Raw genomic sequence first — 23,819 nt, 5'->3', positions numbered from 1 at the left:
TCATATTAAGGGTGGAGCAAGCTCTGATCACTATTCTTGGTATTTACTCATAATGTGAACTTAGCTCCTAGGAGCTGTATTACTGTTCTACATTATGAGAGAAGGTCACTACCCAGACCGGTTTCAACCTTTATTGAGGTCTCATCAGTGAGTAGGTAGACCTAGTTAATACCAAGTTTGTAGCGAACAGAACTTACATCCCTTCTATGAGAATTGCCAAGAAGGTGTTCTAATAAATTACTAATTATACGAAGAGCCAATGGCTTCAATTCAATGATATGAACTTATTTAAGTTAAGGGATATTACATCCAATATTGTTTCTTAGCCGAAATAAGAAACTCAAAGAGTTTCATGCCGAATATAGAAACTATATAAAGTTCGGCAATTCCAAGAGTAAGCAAATACCTGGATAGTGCAGCACCTGACTATTTGGTAGTGCAAGCTGAGGCAACTCATAGCAAGGGTGGAGCAAGCTCCGATCACTATTCTGTGAACTATAATGTGAACTTAGCTCCTAGGAGCTGTATTACTGTTCTACATGAAACTCTTTGAGTTTCTTATTTCGGCTAAGAAACAATGTGGGATGTAATATCCCTTAACTTAAATAAGTTCATGTCGCTGAATTGAAGCCTTTGGCTCTTCATATAATTAGTAAACATTTCTTATGTTTTTTTACTATGTTTACATATTTCTTTGTTATAAAAATGCTTAGGTTCCACTACATATTAATTTAAAGGAGCTATGATGAAAATTTTCATTTCTTGTTTGTTATTAACATGTTTATTTTATTTATTTATTTTTATTTTTTAGTTGTGATTTCCTGTTGTTGTAACCAAAAATTATACTTGTATGGTTTATGTCTAATGAATTTAGAGGTGTATTTTAGGTGGACATACCTATAGCTCCAGGGCTTGGATTAATGCTCGAAGAAATTCATTATGAAAATTATAATCAAAGATATGGAGAAGATGGATTTCATGAACCTCTTTTATGGACAGGATACCAGGTATAGTTCTCTGTAAATTTTTTCTTATTTAATAAGGGTGTGTTTTTCATTCTTACTAAACAAATAGTCTATGGAACGAGAAGGAATGTATCTTCATGTCATGTTTTCATAATATTCTATATATTTGAAGATAATGCATTTTTGGTTCAAATTTAAGTGATAGTTATATTTAGATGGTTTTAAATAACTGGCAATTATTACTTACTTGTACCTGTGATAACATTCAGATCTTCAGGTAAGCACAGATATTTCTTTTTATAATAATATTATACTCCAGCTTTGCTTGTTATTTTTCTCAGTATTGTAAAATTTGATGGTCTCTAATCATTAACAGTGCTTGCTTGCAAAAGAATTTTGAAGAGGCAAAGGTGCTGTTGAATGGATTAAACTTCATTAATCTTTGAGCAGTAAAGTAGCATGTATATGCCACCATGCTTCTACCCGTGTGTGTGTGTGTGTGCGTGTGCGCGTGCGTGCGTGTATTGCATTGCATTGCATACCCATTTTAGTTGGGTGTGCTGTCATTATGCAACCTGCACTACAAAATTCATGTCAATTTGACCCCATTTTTATCAACGTATGAAAGTTTTAAAAGTGCATAGTGCATTAGCGGTCATGTTAATTTAACCAAATCTGTATAGAGTGAGGGAACAATCTGTTTCTTTTTAAATATATTATAAAACAGTAATGAAGGAAAATGCTATATTTGGTTGGTATACCTGAATTATTCAAAGGTGTAAATATGTGAACCATCATTAATAAGTCATGTGAGACTGGGAAATGTAAAGGAAAGAATAAATATGAGTAGAAATACTTTCATTAATGACAAATGAATTATTAATAATTGACATTTGTGATATGTGATCCTATTAAGTCTAGACATGAATAAGTGAATGTTTATGTCATAATTTAAAAAAAAAAAAAAAAACTTACAAGGAGAGGGAAAGAGATTTGTATGCAAAGTATAAATAATTAACCAATCATAAACAGCCACTATAGGGAGAGGCTAATCCAATGAACTATTAATGTTGATCAGGTAATTCATTTAGGTGTGGCAGGAATACATGTGGTTTGATGGAGCAGCAAATCATCTTGTAAAATTTGTTATGCATGTTATGTGTATTTCTCTAGTTTATGTATATTTTGCTTTGTTTCTAAGAATTTTCATTTGCTTACTGAGACTTAGTATACATTTTATGCAATAATAGGATACATAATACTCAGTCATTATCTTATCCATACTTTTGAGAATCCTACTTTTTTTTTTTTTTAGTGTTAGCGGCTCTTCTGTGTTATTAATAGTAGATATCTCGCATATGCTAGTATTATGTTGTAGATAACAACTTCTTTTAATATACAGAAGTATTCATTTTTATTCAGGAATAGATAATTTTTACTTCATCTGTTGTTTTCGAATAAATATGTCCCTATACCATTAAAAAAACTTTCTAGCCTCGACAGATGCTATACTGCACAAGCAAGAAAAACAACTAGCTTTGTTTAATGCATGGAAAAACACTCTGCTCTCGCAGATTACGCTCACTACATGCTATTGTCTCAGTGCTCACCCTGCCTTGCTTTCTGGACAGTTTAAAACCACTGGAATGCTAAGAATTTCCCCTCTGTGCCATTTGTGTGTCTGTTCAAAGGTGTATGTATTTGTGACCGCACATCCGGGCTATTAAAGTGAATGTGATGCAATGTTTAAGCATCGAAAAGTGTTTCTTCATGAAGCACTGTGTTTAATTTTGGGAATCACACAAAGCTGGGAAACAATTAGGGGAGTTTTTAACAGGAATAAATGCAAAAATATAATAATCAGTGATGTTGCTATTCCGTGGATGTGCACTGCACACCTAGCTTGTGTGTGTGTGTGAGAGAGAGAACATCAAATTTTAACTACTATAGTAAAGCTGTAAATTTATGTTAGCAAGTTTTTGCAGGGAAGTGCTGTTACCAATTCCAGATTTTTTTTCTTACATTTATACACTATAGAAAGTGAGATATATATTTTTAACTTACCTCTCAAAGGATGAATAACCACCTACAATGGAGAGTAGAACATTTGTTATAATATTGCAACTGATATTCATTTCAGTTGTTGATATGTTTATCTTGTTTACCCTTACAAGCTCAATGGCCTGTCGCGGCAAAGTTACTTGCATCTCTGAAACCTAATTACTGCTCAGGGTAGTTAATCCATTATCATTACTTACCATTATTATTAGCTTTGCTCTTACTCCAAATTTTCCAGAACATTTCTATATATGACTGGCATTCATTTCCTGCCCTGCTGTTTAGATCTCCAGAGGCCAGCTTTTCCATTTTTCTTTTTCAACTGCTTTCTCTAACAACTCAAAAAATTCTTTCACTTCTTTCTTAGTAGAACCTTCTGGTTGACCATAGGCACAAATAAGTTTCATTGTCCAATTCTCCAGTTTGAAATTGGCCATAACTTCTTAAAATTGCTTGCCAATCAAGCAGTTTATCTTCATGTATGTTGCTACTCCTTTCTTTCCCTGATCAGTTTTGCTCAGTATCCTATATTTATTATTTAGCGTGATGTCACATGTTTTAATCTTTGTCTCAGTAACACTAATTACGTCGACATGGTACTTCTCTAGTTCTTCTGCCAGTTTGACTTTTTTTCCATTGATATTTTTGTGTTGATGATGCCCATCTTCAATTCTTCTAATGTTCTGTTCCAGTATCTGACTTTTCACTGTTCACTCTAGTTCCCTGACAAAAACAGTCTTGTTTAACCTGGTTGACATCTCTGATGGCCTAAAATTTCATCATGTTTGTTTCAGGTTTAAGCCAATACAGAATACATTTTGATTGGCAAAGTCTCAAATTGCCAGCCCTTCTTCATTTGTTCAATACCCAGTGGATTAACAGGACACATTAGCAGTCAGTCAGTTATCTGACTTTGACTGCTAAGCAGTCAAAGTCATTGATCTGATTTTGATTTATCTGACTTTGACTGCTAAGCAATCCCTTGAGCTACTAGCTGAAATCTTTTTTTCAGATTGCATTAACAAATGCAAATAAATACATGAGATATTAAAATGAATGACTGATACAAGCATGAGTCAGAACCCTGTGTATATCACTAGGTGATAGATCTTTATCACCTGGTGAAGCAAATACCTTACTTAAAGAGGGCTGATGTTATGTTTAGCAAGGATTCTGTTTCTGTCTTGCTTCTTTTCCTGCACCCTTGAAGAACCTGCCAGATAGAAATCCAAAAGTTTTTCCATGCAGGGGTACCACAGTAAAAAGGCATGCCTGCCAGATAGTGCACGAGACCACATCTGATGGCAACACATCAGAAGGCTGTAGCCACATATTTTCCAGATCATGCTTAGAGGGGATTCTGAATAGTGATATAAAGGTGACTGTTGAGGTATTGATGTGGCAAAGAGATTGGGTGCTCTCTGTATGGACAACATGTCTAAGTATCTAAAATCATCACACCACGTCTTTCTCCTATTTTCTTCATCATCATCATCATCATCATCAAATTCCTGCCATGTACCCTCAAGGGGTGTACAGGATATGACAGTACTACATGAAAAAATTGAAAAAAATTACATCATTACTAACTTCCTATCTACAAATTTTCTTTATTATTATTATTATAATATGAGACCTCCAGGGAGGGAGTCAAGGACTCATCAAGGGAGGCTATAAATCGCCCAAACCAGCTATCATACTTCCTTTAAATTCATTCACACTAGATGCACTCATTATCCCTGAAGGCAAACTATTCCACTCACTGTTCTGTGATAGAAAACCCTAGCTTCTATCCCTTTGTTGACTGTGAATAAACTTAACTTTCATGGAGGACCTGATTTCTCTCCACACCTTTTATATAACGAAAAATTTCATCAGATGTTATCCTATAACACCCATTCAGAAGTTTATAGACCTCTGTGATATCACCCCCCCCCATCACCTATTATCCAGAGCCTGCAGTCCACATACTTGCAATCTGTCCTCATAATCTAAATCCCATAATCCGGATATAATATTTGTAACTTCTTTGCACACTTCTCACAGCTTCTTTATCATCTTGGGACCAAATCTGCACACAATAATCCAGGTATTGTGTTATCAAGGCCTTATAAAGAGGCAAAATTACTTCTTTATTCTTACATGTCAAGGTTTGCTTCAACATTGCAATTATCCTCTGAGTTGTATTTGCAACTTTTGCTATGTGACCTTTGAACCTCAAATTCCTATCCACCATTATACCAAGATCCCTTGCCTCATCACTTTCTTGTAGCATAACCCCCCCCCCCAATATAATATACTGCTCAAAATCTCATCACGTCAAAGTGCATAACTTTACACTCACTAACATTAAACTGCCAGTCATTTTTTGTTTGCCCAAATGTCCAGCCTGTTCAAATCATATTGTAAGCTGAATATCAGTAGCATCCCCAGCTGCCCTGCCTATTTTTGCATCATCACAGACAATTGCACATCTCCTGTTAGACCCTTCCTAATATTATTAATTTATAGATACAACAATAGCCCAAGGAGTACCTCAAGTGGTGTACCTTGAGGTACACTACTGGTCACTTTAAATTTGGCAGATTCACACCCACTATATACCACTTTTTGATATCAGTCATCCACTGATCCAAGTCAAGAGTTTATATTCCAATTCCATATTCTCCAGTTTATGCAACAGCCTTTTGTGTGGTATCCTATCAAATGCCTTAGAAAAATCCAACATTATCATAGTTCGTAACATTGTTATGAAATATGAGCAGATTGCTAAAACATGACCTTCCTTTAGTAAATCCATGCTGCTCCTTGCAGAGTATAACTCGTCTCCGTATGTGAGTTCTTACCAAATTCTCTAAAATTTTCACTACCACACCAGAGATACTGATAGGTCAGTAGTTAGACACATCAGTTTTTTCACCACCTTTATACAATGGAACTATCATACATTCCTTCCATTCCTGTAGTATCACAGCTGAGACTCAAGTTATACCAACCTTTGAAAGGCCTAGCCGATTCGGTTGAACATTCCATTAGCAAACGTGTTGATATTCCATCTGTCCCTATATACAATTCCTATCTAGGTTATGCAACAGCTCTTCAACTTCATTTTCCTGCACCTCTAAATCTTCATTCAATGTAGTAGCAGCACTGTGCACCATGTTACATACACCTAGTTGATATATCTTAGAAAAATGAACACTCATTAATTGAACAATCTCATTAGCTTCTGACACTAGAGTACCATCTGCATTTAATCAAGTTATTCTTCACATTAATTCTTTCTTTTGCTTGTGGCATAATGATAAAATTCTTTTGAATCGGCTTTAGCTTGCATTGCCAATTTCTTTTCATACTCCGATTTAGCCTGAGCTCTATATATTTCATAACTCCTCTCACTCTTATTCTCGTGATATTCTTTCTACATCATCTTCTTCTTGTGGATCTCTTGCTTAATAAGGCTGCACATACATTTCACTCCCAACCTATTTATTCTTCGAACACTATAGATGCATTCAGATACTTCCTCATTTAAGCACTTTTTCAAAGATTCCATGCATTGCTGACAGCAACTGATACCATGTGATCAAAGATAGTATTCTCCTAAGTTGATCATAATTTCCAACTTTGTAGTTCAGCATGTAACCAGTTCTAATGGGAACATCATTACAATTAGATACTTCCCAAAAAAGCACAGCATGATCACTATCACCAACTGGTGTTAAAATAGCTATATTCTTAACAGAGACCCCTTCTGATACTATGAACAGATCCAACTCTCTTTGACCTCAATTTTTTTCTTTCCCATTCTGCTTGAGAAGGTATCTCGCAACAATTCAATAAATTCCTCTTCATTTTTATCATAAGATTTCTCTTCTATCCATTCAATGTTTGGAAAATTAAAGTTACCCATAATTATCACTCATTTAGTACCCATAAAGCTAAATTGGCGATGCATTTCTTCATCCCCTGCAACTGAGCCGCCAGGTCTATAGCAACACCCCACCGCATATTTCATTTTGTTATCCTCCACTCCACACCAGATAGCCTCAAACTCACCGCTACATGGGACATTGTTATCCTCATTGTTTTGTAGCTTTTCTACTCTAACCAGGATTAGTCATCTGATATCATTAGTTGTACTCCTCCTCCTCTTTTATCTCTTCTGTCATTCCTAAAAAGGGTATACCCATTACACTTCTTTCCAGTTATATATGATTCTGATAGCCAGGTTTCACTAATGTCAATAATCTTAAGCCACATCGTATTCAATAAAGCAACAAACTCAATCCCTTTGTTTCTGATGCTCCTGGCATTTGTGTATAGACATAATAAATTACCACATAATCTATTCTTATAATTAGATATGCAATTTATTTAGCCTTAAGCTTTCTCTTTTCCCTTACCAAACATATTCAAAAGGTCTGAACATATTCCAAAGCATATTTTTTACCCCTTTGCCAGAGACATAACCATGTTTGAAGCCATTCATATCTTTAGCATATTTGCATACCATAGCTGAACTTTCACCACATTTTTCCCATTCCTCACTTGATGATCTAGTTTCCCTGACTCTCTGCATTAGGTCTCATGCCAGCAAGTAAATTTTCCCTCTCCTGATTCCAAATGAATTCAATGAATTATCATCACCAAAATAACCATGAGCAGAGCAGAATAATAATACACAATTGTAGTGTGTTTTGTAACACTTGGATTTGTTAGGCTCATCTGATGGCAAAAATAAACACATGAAAAATCAGGTGCAATTCATTTGAAGCCTTGTTTTGAAAAACATTTAAAGTGGATCTGAAGACTTCATCCTTTCCATAAATACTACCTCAAATGTACATCCTAAAGAACTTGAAATCGTTATTAGTTTTTTATTATAGATGAGATCATTGAAAATGATAAAGATGCATAGGACAAGGAAAGTTAAGAAGAAAGTTTTTTTGCAATCTCAATTTTATTTTTTAAAAAAAGCAATGTTCAATGCAAAAACAGTCATTGATAATTTAATTTTGAACTCCAGACTGGTACGTGGTCCTTATTATTATATTTTCATAAAATTTTGCAGTTAATTATTTCACAGTCATCATCATCTAGGCACTAAACAAAGAAGATTAGTTTACAGAAACATATTTAAAATCTTCTAAAACTTCAAGACATGGTTGATAATATATCTTTGAGAGAGTGTAAAAGAATGTTATTACTGTCTTGTAAACAAGATTATCAAATAGTGCTTAGAATGAAAAATAAAATCATGAATAATTAGATGGGTGTGACAAGTCAAGATATCATAACAGCTTGCTGTTTCAAAAAATAACACACACAAAAAAAAATTCTTAATATTCACATTCGCATTAATCAAGCTATGCAAACCTTAATTCCGATTATTTTATTCCTTTATTTTAAATAGTATATTACTTAAAGTACTAATTAGCCTAAAAATTTTATCCGTTTTCTAGTAGTATATATCTTTCAAGCAAAAGATATTATTTAAACCAGCTATTATGAATATTTATCTGTTATGTGTAAGTGCAATTCCTGTTTATACACCCTAAATAAAATCAGAAAGTTTGAAAATTCCTGCACATATGTGAGTCACTTCATAAGGTGTGACAACTGTTTATTTTATTTTTTTTTTTTTTTTTTCAAAAATCATAGGAACCCTGTACCCTGTCATACCAAATAGTTGCAAAATAAGTATTCATTCAGTGGCAGGATGAATTGCAGTTAATGTTCCATATTTGTGTACACAGAAATGTGATTGGCAATAATTAAAGTACATGATGATGAAAGGTACTGAACCATGAAGGAATCAACAGAGCGTATACAGATTTCTAGAGTTTGCAGTGCTGCAAATTTTATGACAGGACTTAAAATTGCATGCGGTCGCTGTCTGATAGATGCCACGTTTACTTAACTTAGGTACAAGTTTATGAACTTAGAAGATCTCATCTAGAACAATTTTATTGTGAAATGACAACATGTTTAATGGCATAGTTGTAATCAAAGAAACACAGAAAGAACCTGTGAACTTTGATATCAAACCATAGTGATCTGAATTGCTGTCATCATCATCATCCACAGACCATAAAAACAGTGTTCAGCAGAATCTGCCTACAAAGTGGTGATCATTTTCCAAGATTACAATATCAAAGATATTCTTATGTATCAACCTAGGTTCTCCAGTGCCACCTGCATAATACTATTTAGAAAAAATTATCAAGAATCATTGGACAGTGCTCTCACCTTACATGGTAATAATGCTATAACCCATTTAACAGACTGTTATGAACCTTTACACTCATTGGGGATGAAAGTGTTATGTTACATCACCCTCTCTAATCACCTAACTTTGATCATCTGACTGCAGCTTGATTCTCAAATCAAAGTAGCCACTATATGGAAAACACTTTGCGGAGAGGACATTTGAACAACAGTTCAGCACATTGTTACACTGATCAGCAGTCCTCATCGTTGACGGCTAACTGTAGATAACTTGGACTTTAATACTTTGTAATTCCACGTTTGTTCTGTATGTCAAAATGGTCATGGTTTACAATGAGTTTATTGTGACAAAGCCAGAGCATCTTATAAAACATACTTTTGGCTTGTTTCCTTCTTTCAGTTTCTGTACATCAGCAGTTTAGAACATTTGCAGCATATTGTATGTTTGAATGCAAACTGCACATACACCACAGTTTACATTTACCATCTGGTGGCATCATTTGCATCTCCTTTTCAGATTCCACCTACTTAATTTCCATGTTACCAATATCAGCCAAAAATAAGCATTTGCTGTGAGTTGTGAAGTGACTTAGAACTGAAATAAATTTAGACGCAATGAATTCTAATTATTAATGATATTTTTATTTAGGATATCATAGACAATTTTAAAGAAGAATATATATATTCAACTATATTTGATGCTGAAAAGAATGACAAATCGTATCCTTTGGCAGTTTTTGAATTTTGACATTTGAAGTGTTATAAGATAGCAAGTATTCTGATTTATATGAACTATATATCTTTTTATATGAACTTAACAACTGAATGTAAGTTAGCCATTTCATATTTAATTTAGGTGGTAGTTTCATTTAAGAAACTTGGTCCTTGGGATTAACATACAAAACTAATAAGTTGGCTGGAGAACAGTGACTGAGATATAATATATTTGCTTTTTCTTAATATTCTTAAACAGCCTGTTTAAAGCCTTGACTGACCATAATTTTATCTGCTTGTGAAAATAATTCACAAGCAGATAAAATTAAGAGCACGTGTGTGTGTGTGTGTGTGTGTGTGTGTGTGTGTGTGTGTGTGTGTGTGTGTGTGTGTGTGTGTGTGTGTGTGTGCATGCTACAATAAGAGCTATAGTAGTCAATTCATTCAAGATTTGACCTTCTGATCACCTTTTATATTTACTTGCCCTTCTCTTACCTTTGCATATTTTGATTTTGAACGATTTAATCAACCTTTTTGAAGTACATTTCTCCGAACATTCAAAATAACTTTGCTCTCAGTTTTTTTGTCACTTTATCATCTATAATTTTATTTGTGATAATAACTCCTCTGTTACTAAGTTTGCCATGTTTTCTTCTGTATTCTTCTCAAGGTAAGAGAAGTTTGCCTAATTTTACACAATAACTTTGTTACTTTTTTTCTCCTTGTGGCTGGTCCTGGTTGGCCAAGTGGTTAACGTATCCACTCTCCAACCAAAAGGCTGCAGGTTCGAATCCCACCATGGGCAGGATGTTTGTAATTGTCTGTGAAAATAGTAGAGATGGTGGTTGGTAGTAGATGTTGTTGGTGTAGTTGCAGTTCGTTGTAGTTGGTGGATTGAGTGGTGAAGACTGAGAGCTGTAGCATATGAGCCATTTCTCGATGGCTTGTTTCATAATTTAACTAAGATGAAAAGCCAAACGGCTATTTTTTTCTGGCGAGGTTGATATAAGTTAAGGGGATAAAAATCCCTTATTGTTTCAAGCCGACGAACTGTCAGCTTGTGTTGAACTTGTGTTGAACTGTCAGAACTGTGTTTTACATTATGAGAAAATATCAAGAACAGTGAGGAAGCTTGCTTCACCTTTGCAACGAGTTGCCGTGGTGTGGCACTACCAAGTGGTCACTTACGCTTGGATACGCTGACAGTTCGTCGGCTTGAAACGTTACAGATCGTAGTGTTCGATCTTAGTTTCGCTTACTGGCTGAAAAACAATAAGGGATTTTTATCTCCTTAATTTATATCAACCTCGCTAGAAAAAAATAGCCGTTTGGCTTTTCATCTTAGTTATACTATGTTATAATGTAATATAGTGACACACCTTTCGGTCAATCGTACAGCAAAAGTATGTAAGTTTTCTTCACTTAAACTCTGATATTAACTAGGTCTAGCTACTCACTGATGAGACCTCAAAAAAGGTTGGCACACCTTTCGGTCAATCGTACAGCAAAAGTATGTAAGTTTTCTTCACTTAAACTCTGATATTAACTAGGTCTAGCTACTCACTGATGAGACCTCAAAAAAGGTTGAAACCGGTATGGGTAGTGACCTCTCCTCATAATGTAAAACAGTACTACATCTCTTAAGAGCTGTGTTTTACATTATGAGAAAATATCAAGAACAGTGAGGAAGCTTGCTTCACCTTTGCAACGAGTTGCTGTGGTGTGGCACTACCAAGTGGTCACTTACGCTTGGATACGCTGACAGTTCGTCGGCTTGAAACGTTACAGATCGTAGTGTTCGATCTTAGTTTCGCTTACTGGCTGAAAAACAATAAGGGATTTTTATCCCCTTAACTTGTTTCATAATTTTTGAAGTTTGGTTCATATTTTCAAACTTTCATTTTTCACTTTCTTCTGGGAATATTTCTTTTTAAAAGTTTCTTAAAATTTGGCAAGAACATGGTGCCAGTAATGGCAATTCTATATTCAGAGTAGAAATCTAGCAGGTATTTATCTTTATTGTTAGGTCTGCTTTTTTCTCCATATTTTTCCAGATAATTTCTGTAAATTTTGGACTAATTTCCTACTCTACTGTTTTGTTTATTATATCGGTTACTATTAAATGAATAAAGAAGTTTTTAGTACTTCAATGGGAGTAAAGTCATGTTATCCAGTTTCTGCCTGCATAATTCTTTTTAGACAACCTCCAGTTCTAGAGGTTTATCTTAACGACATATGTTAAGTATTATAGTTACTCGCTTTTCTCTGAGATGTGTTGTCTGAATATGTCATGTTATATTGCTCTGCTTCATCTCAATTAACCTGAATTGTATCAACATGGTATATCTGTTATTCCTATGCTAAATCCACCTCTTTACTCTTGATAGGATTCATAATAAACAATGTGCATTCTTTCATTTAGTTACTTTTGAAGTGTGTTATTCCTGTGGATGGTTTCCCCCTGTTAACTTTGACTTTCTTATGAAATACTGGGGTCTTGTTTAATTGAATGGCTCTACCCACTTGAGCATGATTTTTTTTTTTACTGCTGTACTAGTGTAATGCATATCTTGGTTTCAGTTGATAAAGAATGTGATTTGGTTATCTATATCCCAAATTACCAGCCTCCAGTGCTCCTTAAAGGCTCTGTGGAGGTTGGTCTTTTTTTTTTCAAGTAATCTCTCTCTCTCTCTCTCAATATGAGTTGCTAAAAGGAAACAAAAATCTAAGGTAACTGTTTTTTCATCATCATCATCAAATTCCTGACATGTACCCTCAAGGGGTGTACAGGATATGATAGTACTACATGAAAAAAATTACATCATTACTAACTTCCTATCTACAATTTTCCTCCAAATCAGTCTGTTACTTGTCAAGACTCCAACATTATCAGATCTTATATTTCTATCATCTAAGGCACTTTGTGCCGTATCTTCTTCTTCTACTACGCGTTATTCCCGCTTCCCATGCAGGGTCCGCGTGTTACTTTAGATGCGACTTCTTGTTAGTACTACTCCCAACCGACTCGTCGCCTGGTCTGCCGCTGGGGGAGATATATTTTTGACTGTAGAGGCGTATGTTCATGGGGCCTGTTTGCGGGATGAAAAACGCCAGATAAACTGGCGGAAAAAACCCTACTGACCACGCCCAAGACCGGCTAACTTGGCTATGCCTAAGGAAGATCCTCAAATTCCTCACGTCTACAACGGGAATCGAACCTGGGACACTCCTTCCCCAGGCATATAGTTACGAAGCGCAAAGCCACTAGGCTAACTGCGCGGGACACTTTGTACCGTATCAATCCACCTATATCTTAGTCTTCCTCTGGGTCGTTTTACTGCCAACCTGGCAGAGAACACTTGCTTTGCTAATCTTTCCTCGCCCATTCTGTTTAAGTGACCATACCACCTGAGATTAGCTCTGCTAACGCATGCCTGGATGCAGACAAACTATCTGCGGTCTCTAGTCTTTGGTCAAGTGTTTTACTTCTGACCCAGCTCTCAGATCCATAAGTTAAAACTGGTTTGAACACTGTCTTGTATACAGCTAATTTAGTGTTCCGACTAATTTCTCTCTTATTCCATATGAATGTTTTTTGTCTTTGGGAATCATTTTTATAATGACCCCACACATGAAAGGTCACAACACAGTAATGACAAGTGTGGGTTGGTGATTAAGGAGAGAGAATTATTAATGTTTCTTAAAAAGTTTGGAGATTGTACTCATGGGGAAAATAGTATGAGAGAGAGATTGTTCCAAAGAACAGATGGAATGAAGGAAGATAAGTGGATGGCGGAATGCAAACCTCAAGTCAACCAGAGGCTCTAAACTTCCCTTCCATAGTTTCTTTTGAAGCTATCATTTGCTATCTCTATCTTTTCCCAAATTCTAATAATCGGTCTAGACAGTGAGCTCATCCTTCTTGGGAATTTCAATGTCCACAACTCAAATTATCTTCCTGCTCCAATTCCACTGATTAAGCAGGTAGGCATGCTGAGGTATTCAGCAACGACCTAACATAGATGATCCATCTTACCAACAACTTGACATCTTCTTAACAAGCTCCCATTCAAAATATGCTATGGATGTCAGTTCTCCACTTGTTAACTCAGGCCATAACCTCATCCAAGTTTCCTTCACTATAGAACAACCTTCACCCAGCTATTCTCAGTCTCATGTCCTCTAGCAAGGGTGCCAAATGGGATGATTTATGACTTCCTTAGCATGGCTTGACAGCTGCTGCTTTTCGCCTGATCCAAATACCTACTTTTTGCAAAAGGAGTAGAAGTGAGATTATAAACATACGCATACCAATGGAGAAGGATAATGGTAGTTCTGGTTCTGAATATTGAAACTTTACTGTCATTTGTTTGGTTTAACTGAGTCCCTTTATCTTAATCACCTCTCTCTCTCTCTCATTTCTGTGATTGGAGGTATGTTCTGGATATTGCACAGCTTTAGCTAGTTTTGGTATTTTTCTTTGTATAAAGTACAATACCATATTCACTACTATTACCTATTTCTTCTGAAATGGGGTGATAATGGTCAATATGATGTTGAAGGTCTGCGTCACAAAGACACAGAGCAGCTTACTTCAATTTTCTGTCTTAATAAATTCATTAAATTAACCTGGTTGGCTGAGCAGTTAATGTATCCACGCTCAAGCCAACAAGCTACAATTTCAAATTCTGTCATGAGCATGAATGTTTGTGATTGTCTTTAGGTAGGAAATGGAATTTCATCACCTGGTATGAGACCATCACTTAACTTATTACAGATCCGAAATGGCTTGAAAAGATTCAGCATTCATCATCAAATTTCTGATATGTACCTCAGAGGGTGTACAGGATAATTATGATAGGTCTACATGAAAAAGTTATACCATTACTAACTTCCAATCAACAATTTTCCTCCAAATTAATCCCATCTGTGTCAAGATTCCACTGTTATCAGATCTTATGTTTCTGTCTTTTAAGGCAATTTTTACTATATCAATCCATCAACATCTTGGTGGTCTTCCTTTAGGTTTCCTGGCAAAGAACACTTGTTTTGCTAATCTTCCCCCCCCATTCTGTATAAGTAACCATACCACCCAGAGATTAGCTTTACTAAAACATTCCTGAATGCTAGCAAGAACTTTCTTAATATCCTCATTTTTAATGTGATATTGCCATTGATTAGTGGAGACTAATCATAAAAGATTAGTGGAGTCTGTTGACTCCACTAATCTTTTTCAGAACTTGCATATCAGAGGTCTCCAGTCTTTGATCAAGTGCTTTATTTCTAACTCTCATATCCATAAGTTAAAATTGGTTTAACACTGTTTTGTATACAGCTAATTAACAGTGGAGATAATCTTTTGACTAATTTCTTTCTTATTTCATATAAATTTATTCATCTGATGTCCTACCATACCACTGCACTAAAAATTGTGCCTAAAGAGCTGAAATATTTTACTTGTTTTATACATTCAGGATATAGTTGAAGTTTTCAATGTTTCTGCCTATTTTCATTGTCTTTGCCTTTTTATCACTGATTTTCATACCAAATTTATTACAATAGTTATTCAGTTTAGTCAGGGAATCTTACAGATATCTGCTGGATTTATTCAGAAGTATTGCATCATCTGCATAAAATAAAGAGCTAAGATTAACATAGCCAATTTTGATTGCAGATTTAATACCACTTTCCTTCATAATGTGATCCATATAGATAAGGAATAGCAATAGAGATAATGTGTACCCTTGTTGCATACCTGATTTGACATCACATCATCTCTCTGTAGCTCTTTCAATTCTAACTGTTGATTTATACTCACAATAGACTATGTATTGCTTGATGTAATGTTCCATTTACACCATATAACTGTCGTGTTTTGAAGAACTTTCCTCTGGGCATTTTGTCACATGCCTTTTTCAGATCAACAAAACTTAAATACAAAACTGTTATATTTCAAGATTTCTCAACTCTATCTTAAAGTGAAAATCTTTTCCTGACAACCTCTATTTTACCTGAATCCTGTTTGTTCTTTACCAAGCTTCCCTTCCACAATTGTTCTTAGCCATTTCTCAAGTATAGTTCTATAAATTTTATGAGGAACACTTAGTAGGGAAATACCTCTATAATTCTGACATTCTGTTTATTTCCCTTTTTATAGATGGGTACTATGAGAGGTCTGCTCAAATCATCCAGAATTTGACTCTTTGACCAGGCCCTCTGAATTATCGAATGCAGCCACTGTAAAACTTTTATATCTCCATATTTGAGCATTTCTAGTTGAATTTCATCTACTCCAGCTGCCTTTCCACATTTCAGGTTTTTGATGACTTTTTTTACTTCAAATATTGAGATGTATTCTTGACTGCATTCCAATTGGCAGTTTTCTACCACTGTGCTGATATTGCTTGTTTTATTTAGCAGTCTTTCCAAGTAATTACTCCAACCATCTAGAATAGCTTCAGTTTTCATTACACCTTTATCATCATCTTTATTTTTCCTCCATTGATAAGCTTTTTCAATACCCTCCAGAATATTTTGCCACCTTCCTAATATTTATTTTCTGTGTTCTTACCAGTCTTCCCATGACTTTTGTTTAGTTCTATACAGTGCTTTGCTTTCTTACAATTTTCTTTATATTCTCTAAGAGCACAAGCTGACTTACTTGGCAGGAACTTTCCATATGCTTTCTTCTTTTCCTTCACTGTCTCTTTAATTTCCTGAGTCCACCATGGAGTTGTGATTTTTTTTTTTTTTTACTTACTTTTTTTACTTTTTTTACAGGCAACTCACGGCATGTCTCTCTGGCTGAATCAATTAATGTTTTCTTCAGGGTTTGCCAATGAATCTCCAAGGTTCAATTCTTGTATTTGAGTCTACAGTTCACCTCTAAAAGTTGTCCAACTTTGATTTGTTTTAAAACTTTCTTACACACTCTTCTTTTTAATATGAAATTCAGTTTTATCCTGCTCAAAACCAGATAATGATCCTTTCCTATTTCAAATCCTCTGTGTCTTGAACCACTGGGAAAACATCGCTGTCACCTATAACATACTTAATGAAATTTTTCTTATTTCTTGCATCTTCTATCCATGTGAATTTGTGCACATTTTATATTGGAGGAACATGATGTTTGTAATAACTAATCCATTCCTGAACAGAAATCCAGCAGGCATTTACCATTATTATTAGCTTTGAGCTTTTCTCCAAATTTTTGCAAAACATTTCTCTGTCTGGTAATGATTTCCTATTCTGCTGTTTAGATCTCCAGTAAGGACCAGCGTTTCCTTTTTCATAATTCCTCCATTTCTTCCTTGGTATAATCTTCTGTGATACCATAAGCACAAATAAGTCTCATTTTCCAATTTCCCATTCAATTTTTATTGCCTGAATAAATATCATTTTGTATTTGCTGCTCAGAAAGATCTCACCTGTTTTTGTCTTCTTTATTTCAGTCATTCCTGTTATATCAGTCTGGTATCCCAGATTTTGTGTTTGGTCTCTAAAATAGGGTTTCTAGATTATGTAAAAAATAAGAAATGGAAATATATATATATAATATTAACAGGGGGAAAAAACTCCTTAGCCTATTCATACTACTAATCTGTGGGTTCATAACCTCTCATAGGTGAGATTCACATTAAAAATAAAAACATCCTGCAGTATTTTTAAATGCAGTTCTAGTAAAATTTGTTGAAATATAGCAATCTGAATTGCTCAACAAGTTTGATACTATTGTGTTTTGATATGCTGCAATTGTTTTGAAATTATATCCATTCCTACGAATTTGTCGGAAATCACTATGTGAACAATAAGGATATGTTAACAATTACCATGCCCAAATACTACAATATGGAGGTCTGTTTTGTAAAATAATACAATATGGCATAAAATTTCTGTATACAGTACAGTATGTAATAAATAATGAAACATGAGCAGGGGTCAACAAATTATGCAAAACCCTACTTGTCATGCAAAAAAAAAATTTACTCACTCAATATCCTCCCCCCCCCCTTTTTTTTTTTTTTTTTTTTTTTTTTTTTTTTTTTTTTTTTTTTTTTTTGATATATTCCAACAAGTCAATAGGAGTTCCACATTCATCTGCAGCTAGCAAAATATACCCACCACATGCAAGTGTGTAAGCATTTCTGTCGAGCCCTGAACATAAGTATTCAATTCTCCTATGCATTTACCAGTAAAATAACCTGATGAAAATAAATGTAGCAAGAGGAAACGCTTCAAAAGCTGCTGCTTTATTAATTAGACATATCATCAGCAGAGGCAGGGGAAGCTATGCAATCAACAACAAATTCTTCAAATTCAAGAATTGCTCCAAAACAGTCTAATGATGGTTCATCAGATGCATAATGTATGGGAGATCTGGGCTCATATTCAAGGAATGAGATAACAGCTGGAGTTGGCTTCTTTAAAAATGCGTATATTATGCCTGACTTTGTCTGCATCATTTTGTATATACCTTGCTAAGTGTCTATGTTGGGATCTGTTTACTCAAACAACCAAATTAACAGAGGCAAATCTCTCTCTGCCAGTTTTCTCACTTTTAACTTTTTAAGGATTATGCATCCTCTTCTTGATCTGCTTTTTCTCTTCTGGCTTTGTTTGAGAACTTCTCTTCCACAGCTTCCATCAAATGTTCTACATCTTCATTGTCAACTTCTAACTCTTAAATCTTTAGCAGCATCATGGAGTTGAAAACCCAAACCATAGGATCCAATGGAAAAACACCAAACTCTTCTACATAGATCCTTATATAAACATGAGCATTTATATAAAGAAAGTGCTGAAGCTTTATGTCACAGACCCAGTTTAAACGATAATGACAGTCTTACTATCCATAAAGTCTATTATGTTAATAGTGCTTGTAAAGCTTTGTCTTTGTTGAATTCTGTGAGTGTATGAACATATTTTCAGCAACTCCTTTCAAGCACTATTCATACACTCTCCTGTTACCTCACTCCATGCTATATCTATATTATATTCCTTTTTTTCTTTATAGTCTCTTAGGGTTTCCTTACTCTCGGTAGCAATGATTTGCCTGGAAGATAGCAATAATCCTCTAACCAGTGGGTTACAAGAGTTGAGTTAATAATCAATGGATGTGTTAATGGGATTGCCATCATAAGTACAAGTGGTTATAAGTCACATCATAAGTCAAGGACTGATTATAATGAATTATTTATAATGTATTACTTTTCTGGAATAATAAGTGTTTGGATTCAGATATTGGAGAGAATTAGCTAGGTTTTATGAATATTTAAACTGATACTGGGGTGCTTAAGGGTCAAAGCAGTATAACTGAGAGGAGACCTCCACATAGCCTTTAAAGGAATGCGGAGAACCGACCAGGGCTTCTGACCTAATGTCCAATCCTCACTTTCTCGTGGTGCACCCTGTTGGGTATCTACCTGGATACTGAACGAACGAGGATGGGTTGGCAATTTGGGATTTAGCCGACCAAATTGTATTCTTATTGGTTAAACCAAAATAAAAAATGATGATACAACATGACAAAATTTCATGCCGGCTGGGGCGTCGCCCGGTTAAACAAGGTCCCCGTTGTTTTCGCCAGGGAACAAGGGCGAACAGCGAAAAGTCAGCTACTGGAACAAATCTGAAAACAAACCCCAACTCAACATCACCAGAGTTAAAGATCGGTGTTATCAACGTAAGAAGCCTGAATGGCAAAGAAATTGAGCTAGCTGAGGAATTAGATAAGTACCAGATCGACATAATAGGGGTGACTGAAACAAAAAAGACCAAAACTGGTGAGATCTTTCTGAGCAATAAATACAAAATGTTATATTCAGGCAATGACAATCAAGGAAAAGAAGGAGTAGCCATAGTATTCAACACAAAAGATGAGGCTCATCTTCTTGAATGGCAGGCAGTGTCAAGTAGGGTGATTTGGGCAAATATCAGAATGGGGAAACTGGACAATGAGACTTATTTGTGCCTATGGTCCCACAGAAGGTTCTACTAAGGTAGAAGTGGAGGAATTTTTTGAGACTCTAGAGAAAGCTACTGACACAATGAAAAAGGAAAAGTTGGTCCTTGTTGGGGATCTAAATAGCAGAGTAGGAAGTGATTGTCAGACATACAAAAATGTTTTGGAAAAATTTGGAGAAAAGAGCAAAGCTAATAATAATGGCAAATACTTGTTGGATTTCTGCTCAGGACATGGACTGGTTATTACTAACACCATGTTCCAAACATAAAAATGTGCACAAATTCACATGGAGAGAAGAGGCTAGGAATAAGAAAAGTCTCATTGACTATGTTATTGTTGATAGTGATGTTTCCTCCCTGGTGCAGGACACCAGAGTGTACAGAGGATTTGAAATTGGAAGTGATCACTATTTAGTCTTGAGCAGGATAAAATTGAATTTCATATTGAAAAGAATAACATGTAAGAAAGTTTTAAAGGGAATAAAAGTTGAGCAGCTCTCAGATGTGAACTGTAGACTAAAATACAGAAATATTATTGAAAAGAAAATGAAAGAGTTTGAGAACAGGAATCAAACCTTGGAGATTCAGTGGCAAACTCTGAAGGAAACATTGATTGATTCTGCCAGAGAGGCATGTGGTGAGGTTGTGTGCAAGAATAAAAAAATCAGAACTCCCTGGTGGACACAGGAAGTTAAAGAGGCAGTGAAGGAAAAGAAGAAAGCATATCAAAAGTTCCTGGCAAATAAATCAGCTTTTACTCTTACAGAATACAGAGACAAATGTAAGAAAGCTAAACAGTGTGTAAAACTAGCTAAACAAAAGTCATGGGACGACTTAAGCAAGAATATAGAAAATAAATATCAAGAAGGTGGCAAAATATTCTGGAGGTTGTTGAAGAAGCTTAGGAATGGAGGAAAGAGTGCTGTAAAAGGAATTAGAGATGATAAAGGTGAAATGAAAACAGGAGAAAAAGATATCCTTGAAGTATGGAGTAATTACTTTGAAAAACTGCTAAATGAAACAAGCAGTGATGACAGCACAGTGATAAAAAACACTGACCAGGCATGCAGTCAGGAGTACATATCCATACTTGAAGTAGAAAAAGCCATCAAAGGCTTGAATTGTGGAAAGGCAGCAGGAGTAGATGATATTCGACCAGAAATGCTGAGGTATGGTGGTATAAGAGTCTTACAGTGGCTGCACTGCATAGTTCAGAAAGCCTGGACAGAGGGACAAATTCCCGATGATTGGAGTAGAGCTCTCATAGTACCCATATATAAAAAGGGAAATAAAACTGAATGTGAGAATTACAGAGGTATTTCCCTACTGAGTGTTCCTGGCAAGATCTATGCAAGTATACTTGAGAAACGGTTGAGAAGAATTGTGGAAGAAAAGCTTGGTGAAGAACAAGCTGGATTCAGGCCAAATAGAGGCTGGCAGGATCAGATTTTCACTTTACGACAAATAGTCGAGAAAGCATGGGAATATAACAAAGATCTGTATTTAAGTTTTGTCGATTTGGAAAAGGCATATGACAAGGTGCCAAGAGAGAAGCTATTCAATACGCTGCAGTTATATGGTGTCAATGGGGCATTATATCAAGCAATACTTAGTCTTTATTTGAGTTGTAAGTCAGCAGTTAGAATTGAAGGAAGTACAGGAAGATGGTTTAATGTTAAATCTGGTGTGAGACAAGGATGTACATTATCCCCTCTGTTATTCATTATCTATATGGATCACATTATGAAGGAATGTGGTATTAAACCTGATATCAAAATTGGAGATGTTAATGTCAGCTCTTTGCTTTATGCAGATGATGTTATACTTCTAAATAAATCTGCTACAAGTTTGCAAGATTCTCTGACTAAATTGAATAGCTGTTGTAATAGATATGGTATGAAGGTCAGCAATAAAAAGACAAAGACAATGAAAATACTCAGAATCATTGAAAATGTCAACTGTGTTGTGAATGGAGAACCTGTGGAACAAGTAAAACATTTCAGCTACTTAGGCACAATTTTTACTGAAGATGGTAAACTAAATATAGAGATAGACAACAGAATCAGCAAAGCTGGTATTGTGGGAAGTCAATTGAATAAATTCATATGGAATAAGAAAGAAATTAGTCGGAACACTAAATTAGCTGTATACAAGACTGTGTTCAAACCAATTTTAACTTATGGATCTGAGAGCTGGGTCAGAAGTAAAACACTTGACCAAAGACTAGAGACCGCAGATATGAGAGTCCTGAGAAAGATTAGAGGCGTGAACAGATGGCATCAATGGCAATATCATATTAAAAATGAGGATATTAGGAAAGAACTCGACATTGTCAGCATCCAGGAATGCGTTAGCAGAGCTAATCTCAGATGGTATGGTCACTTAAATAGAATGGGAGAGGAAAGATTTGCAAAACAAGTGTTCTCTGCCAGGTTTGCAGGAAAACGACCCAGAGGAAGACCAAGACATAGATGGATTGATACGGTACAAAGTGCCTTAGACGATAGAAATATAAGATCTGATAATGTTGGAGTCTTGACAAGTAACAGACTGATTTGGAGGAAAATTGTAGATAGGAAGTTAGTATTGATGTAATTTTTTCATGTAGTACTGTCATATCCTGTACACCCCTTGAGGGTACATGGCAGGAATTTGATGATGATGATGATTAAACTGATACTATTAATATACACTGCTTAGACTTTTGTTGCGATGACTGCAGCAATCCTATGGGATATACTTTCCACAAAGCATACAATAGCAATCAATGGGAATTTTGAATCATTCTTTCTGTACGCATATAATGAGATTCTGGACTGTTGTGGAGCAGACGTCCCTTGACCTCACCCGATGCTCAAGTTCATCCCACAAATCTTCAGTAGGGTTCAAATCAGGACTCTGTGGAGGCCATTCAAGTGTGGTGACATTTATGTCTATAAACCATGCCGTTACAGCAATAGCCTTATGACAGGTGCATTGTCTTGCACAATGGTCAAGTTCATAGAAATGTCACAAAGTAGGAAGCATTACTGTCCAGAATGTTTAGATATCCATCGGAGTTCAATGTTTGTGGTGCTCTGGTTTGGCCTTGGACCACAAACAGAGGTCTAAGGCCAAAACAGGACCATACCGTCACGACACCACCTCAGAATTTCATGGTTTCGGTTACACAGTCTGGTAAGAGATGTTCACCAGGCATCTGCCACATCCATCCATCTGCTCAGTAGAGGGTGTAACATGATTTGTCACTCCATAACACAGCTTTCCAAGCTTCCACATTCCATTGTACATGCTCTTTGCACCTTAGAAACCCATGTTGTAAACCTCTGTTCTGAATGTTTTTGTGCAAATTTGTGCTCCAGTCAGCTGCAACTCAGCATTCAATGTGTCAACCTAGCACTTGCAGTCAACTCCCTAGGCTTCCATCTCAATATGATATCACTAATTGTTTACCTGGAATGGCTCAATTTTCCAAACAGATAGGCAATCAACATGGCATTCTATCATTTCCCTTGTACATAGTTGCACTGACTTAGGAGCATCGTATGCCTCCAATTTATACTGGCTGCAAATATGTGACTCATGACATGGCTAGCATGATGCCGCATGCCAATGAGCATCTGTTGACTTCTTTCCAAGCAGTGTATATCATAATGTATAAATGAATTTTTCTTTTTATGCAGAAAATGAATTTACTTTTTTTTTTTCCTTGTAAGATATTTTTATCTTCTAATTTTGGAATGAATTGCTTTTAAGAAGCGTAAAATTCAGACAACCAAAATAGTATTTGATTTGCAGATGCTATTTACATGTTAAGAAAAAAAATATTCACAGTAATTTGCAATCTTTAATTACATTCTCACAAACTTGGCTTGTTAATATATTAAA

General features: G+C 35.5%; 1 protein-coding gene across 3 annotated transcripts in view; it reads left to right on the top strand.

The window, feature by feature from the left end:
* LOC150110620 (pseudouridylate synthase 1 homolog) overlaps window positions 1-23,819 on the top strand; it is a 156,677-nt gene that overhangs the window by 108,267 nt on the left and 24,591 nt on the right. For all 3 annotated transcript variants that reach the window (XM_090395297.1, XM_090395278.1, XM_090395287.1), the window contains exons 9-10: window positions 888-1,007; window positions 9,904-9,974. In XM_090395297.1, the coding sequence (XP_090251423.1) occupies window positions 888-1,007; window positions 9,904-9,974 (191 nt within the window). The remainder of the gene's footprint in view (window positions 1-887; window positions 1,008-9,903; window positions 9,975-23,819) is intronic.

Source organism: Typopeltis vanoorti, chromosome 1 (assembly GCF_054136105.1).
Source record: "Typopeltis vanoorti isolate ZY-2024b chromosome 1, IOZ_Tvanoo_1.0, whole genome shotgun sequence".
Lineage (NCBI taxonomy): Eukaryota > Metazoa > Arthropoda > Arachnida > Uropygi > Thelyphonidae > Typopeltis > Typopeltis vanoorti.
The sequence above is the reverse complement of the archived record's forward strand: the minus strand, read 5'-3'. Positions and strand labels throughout refer to the sequence as shown.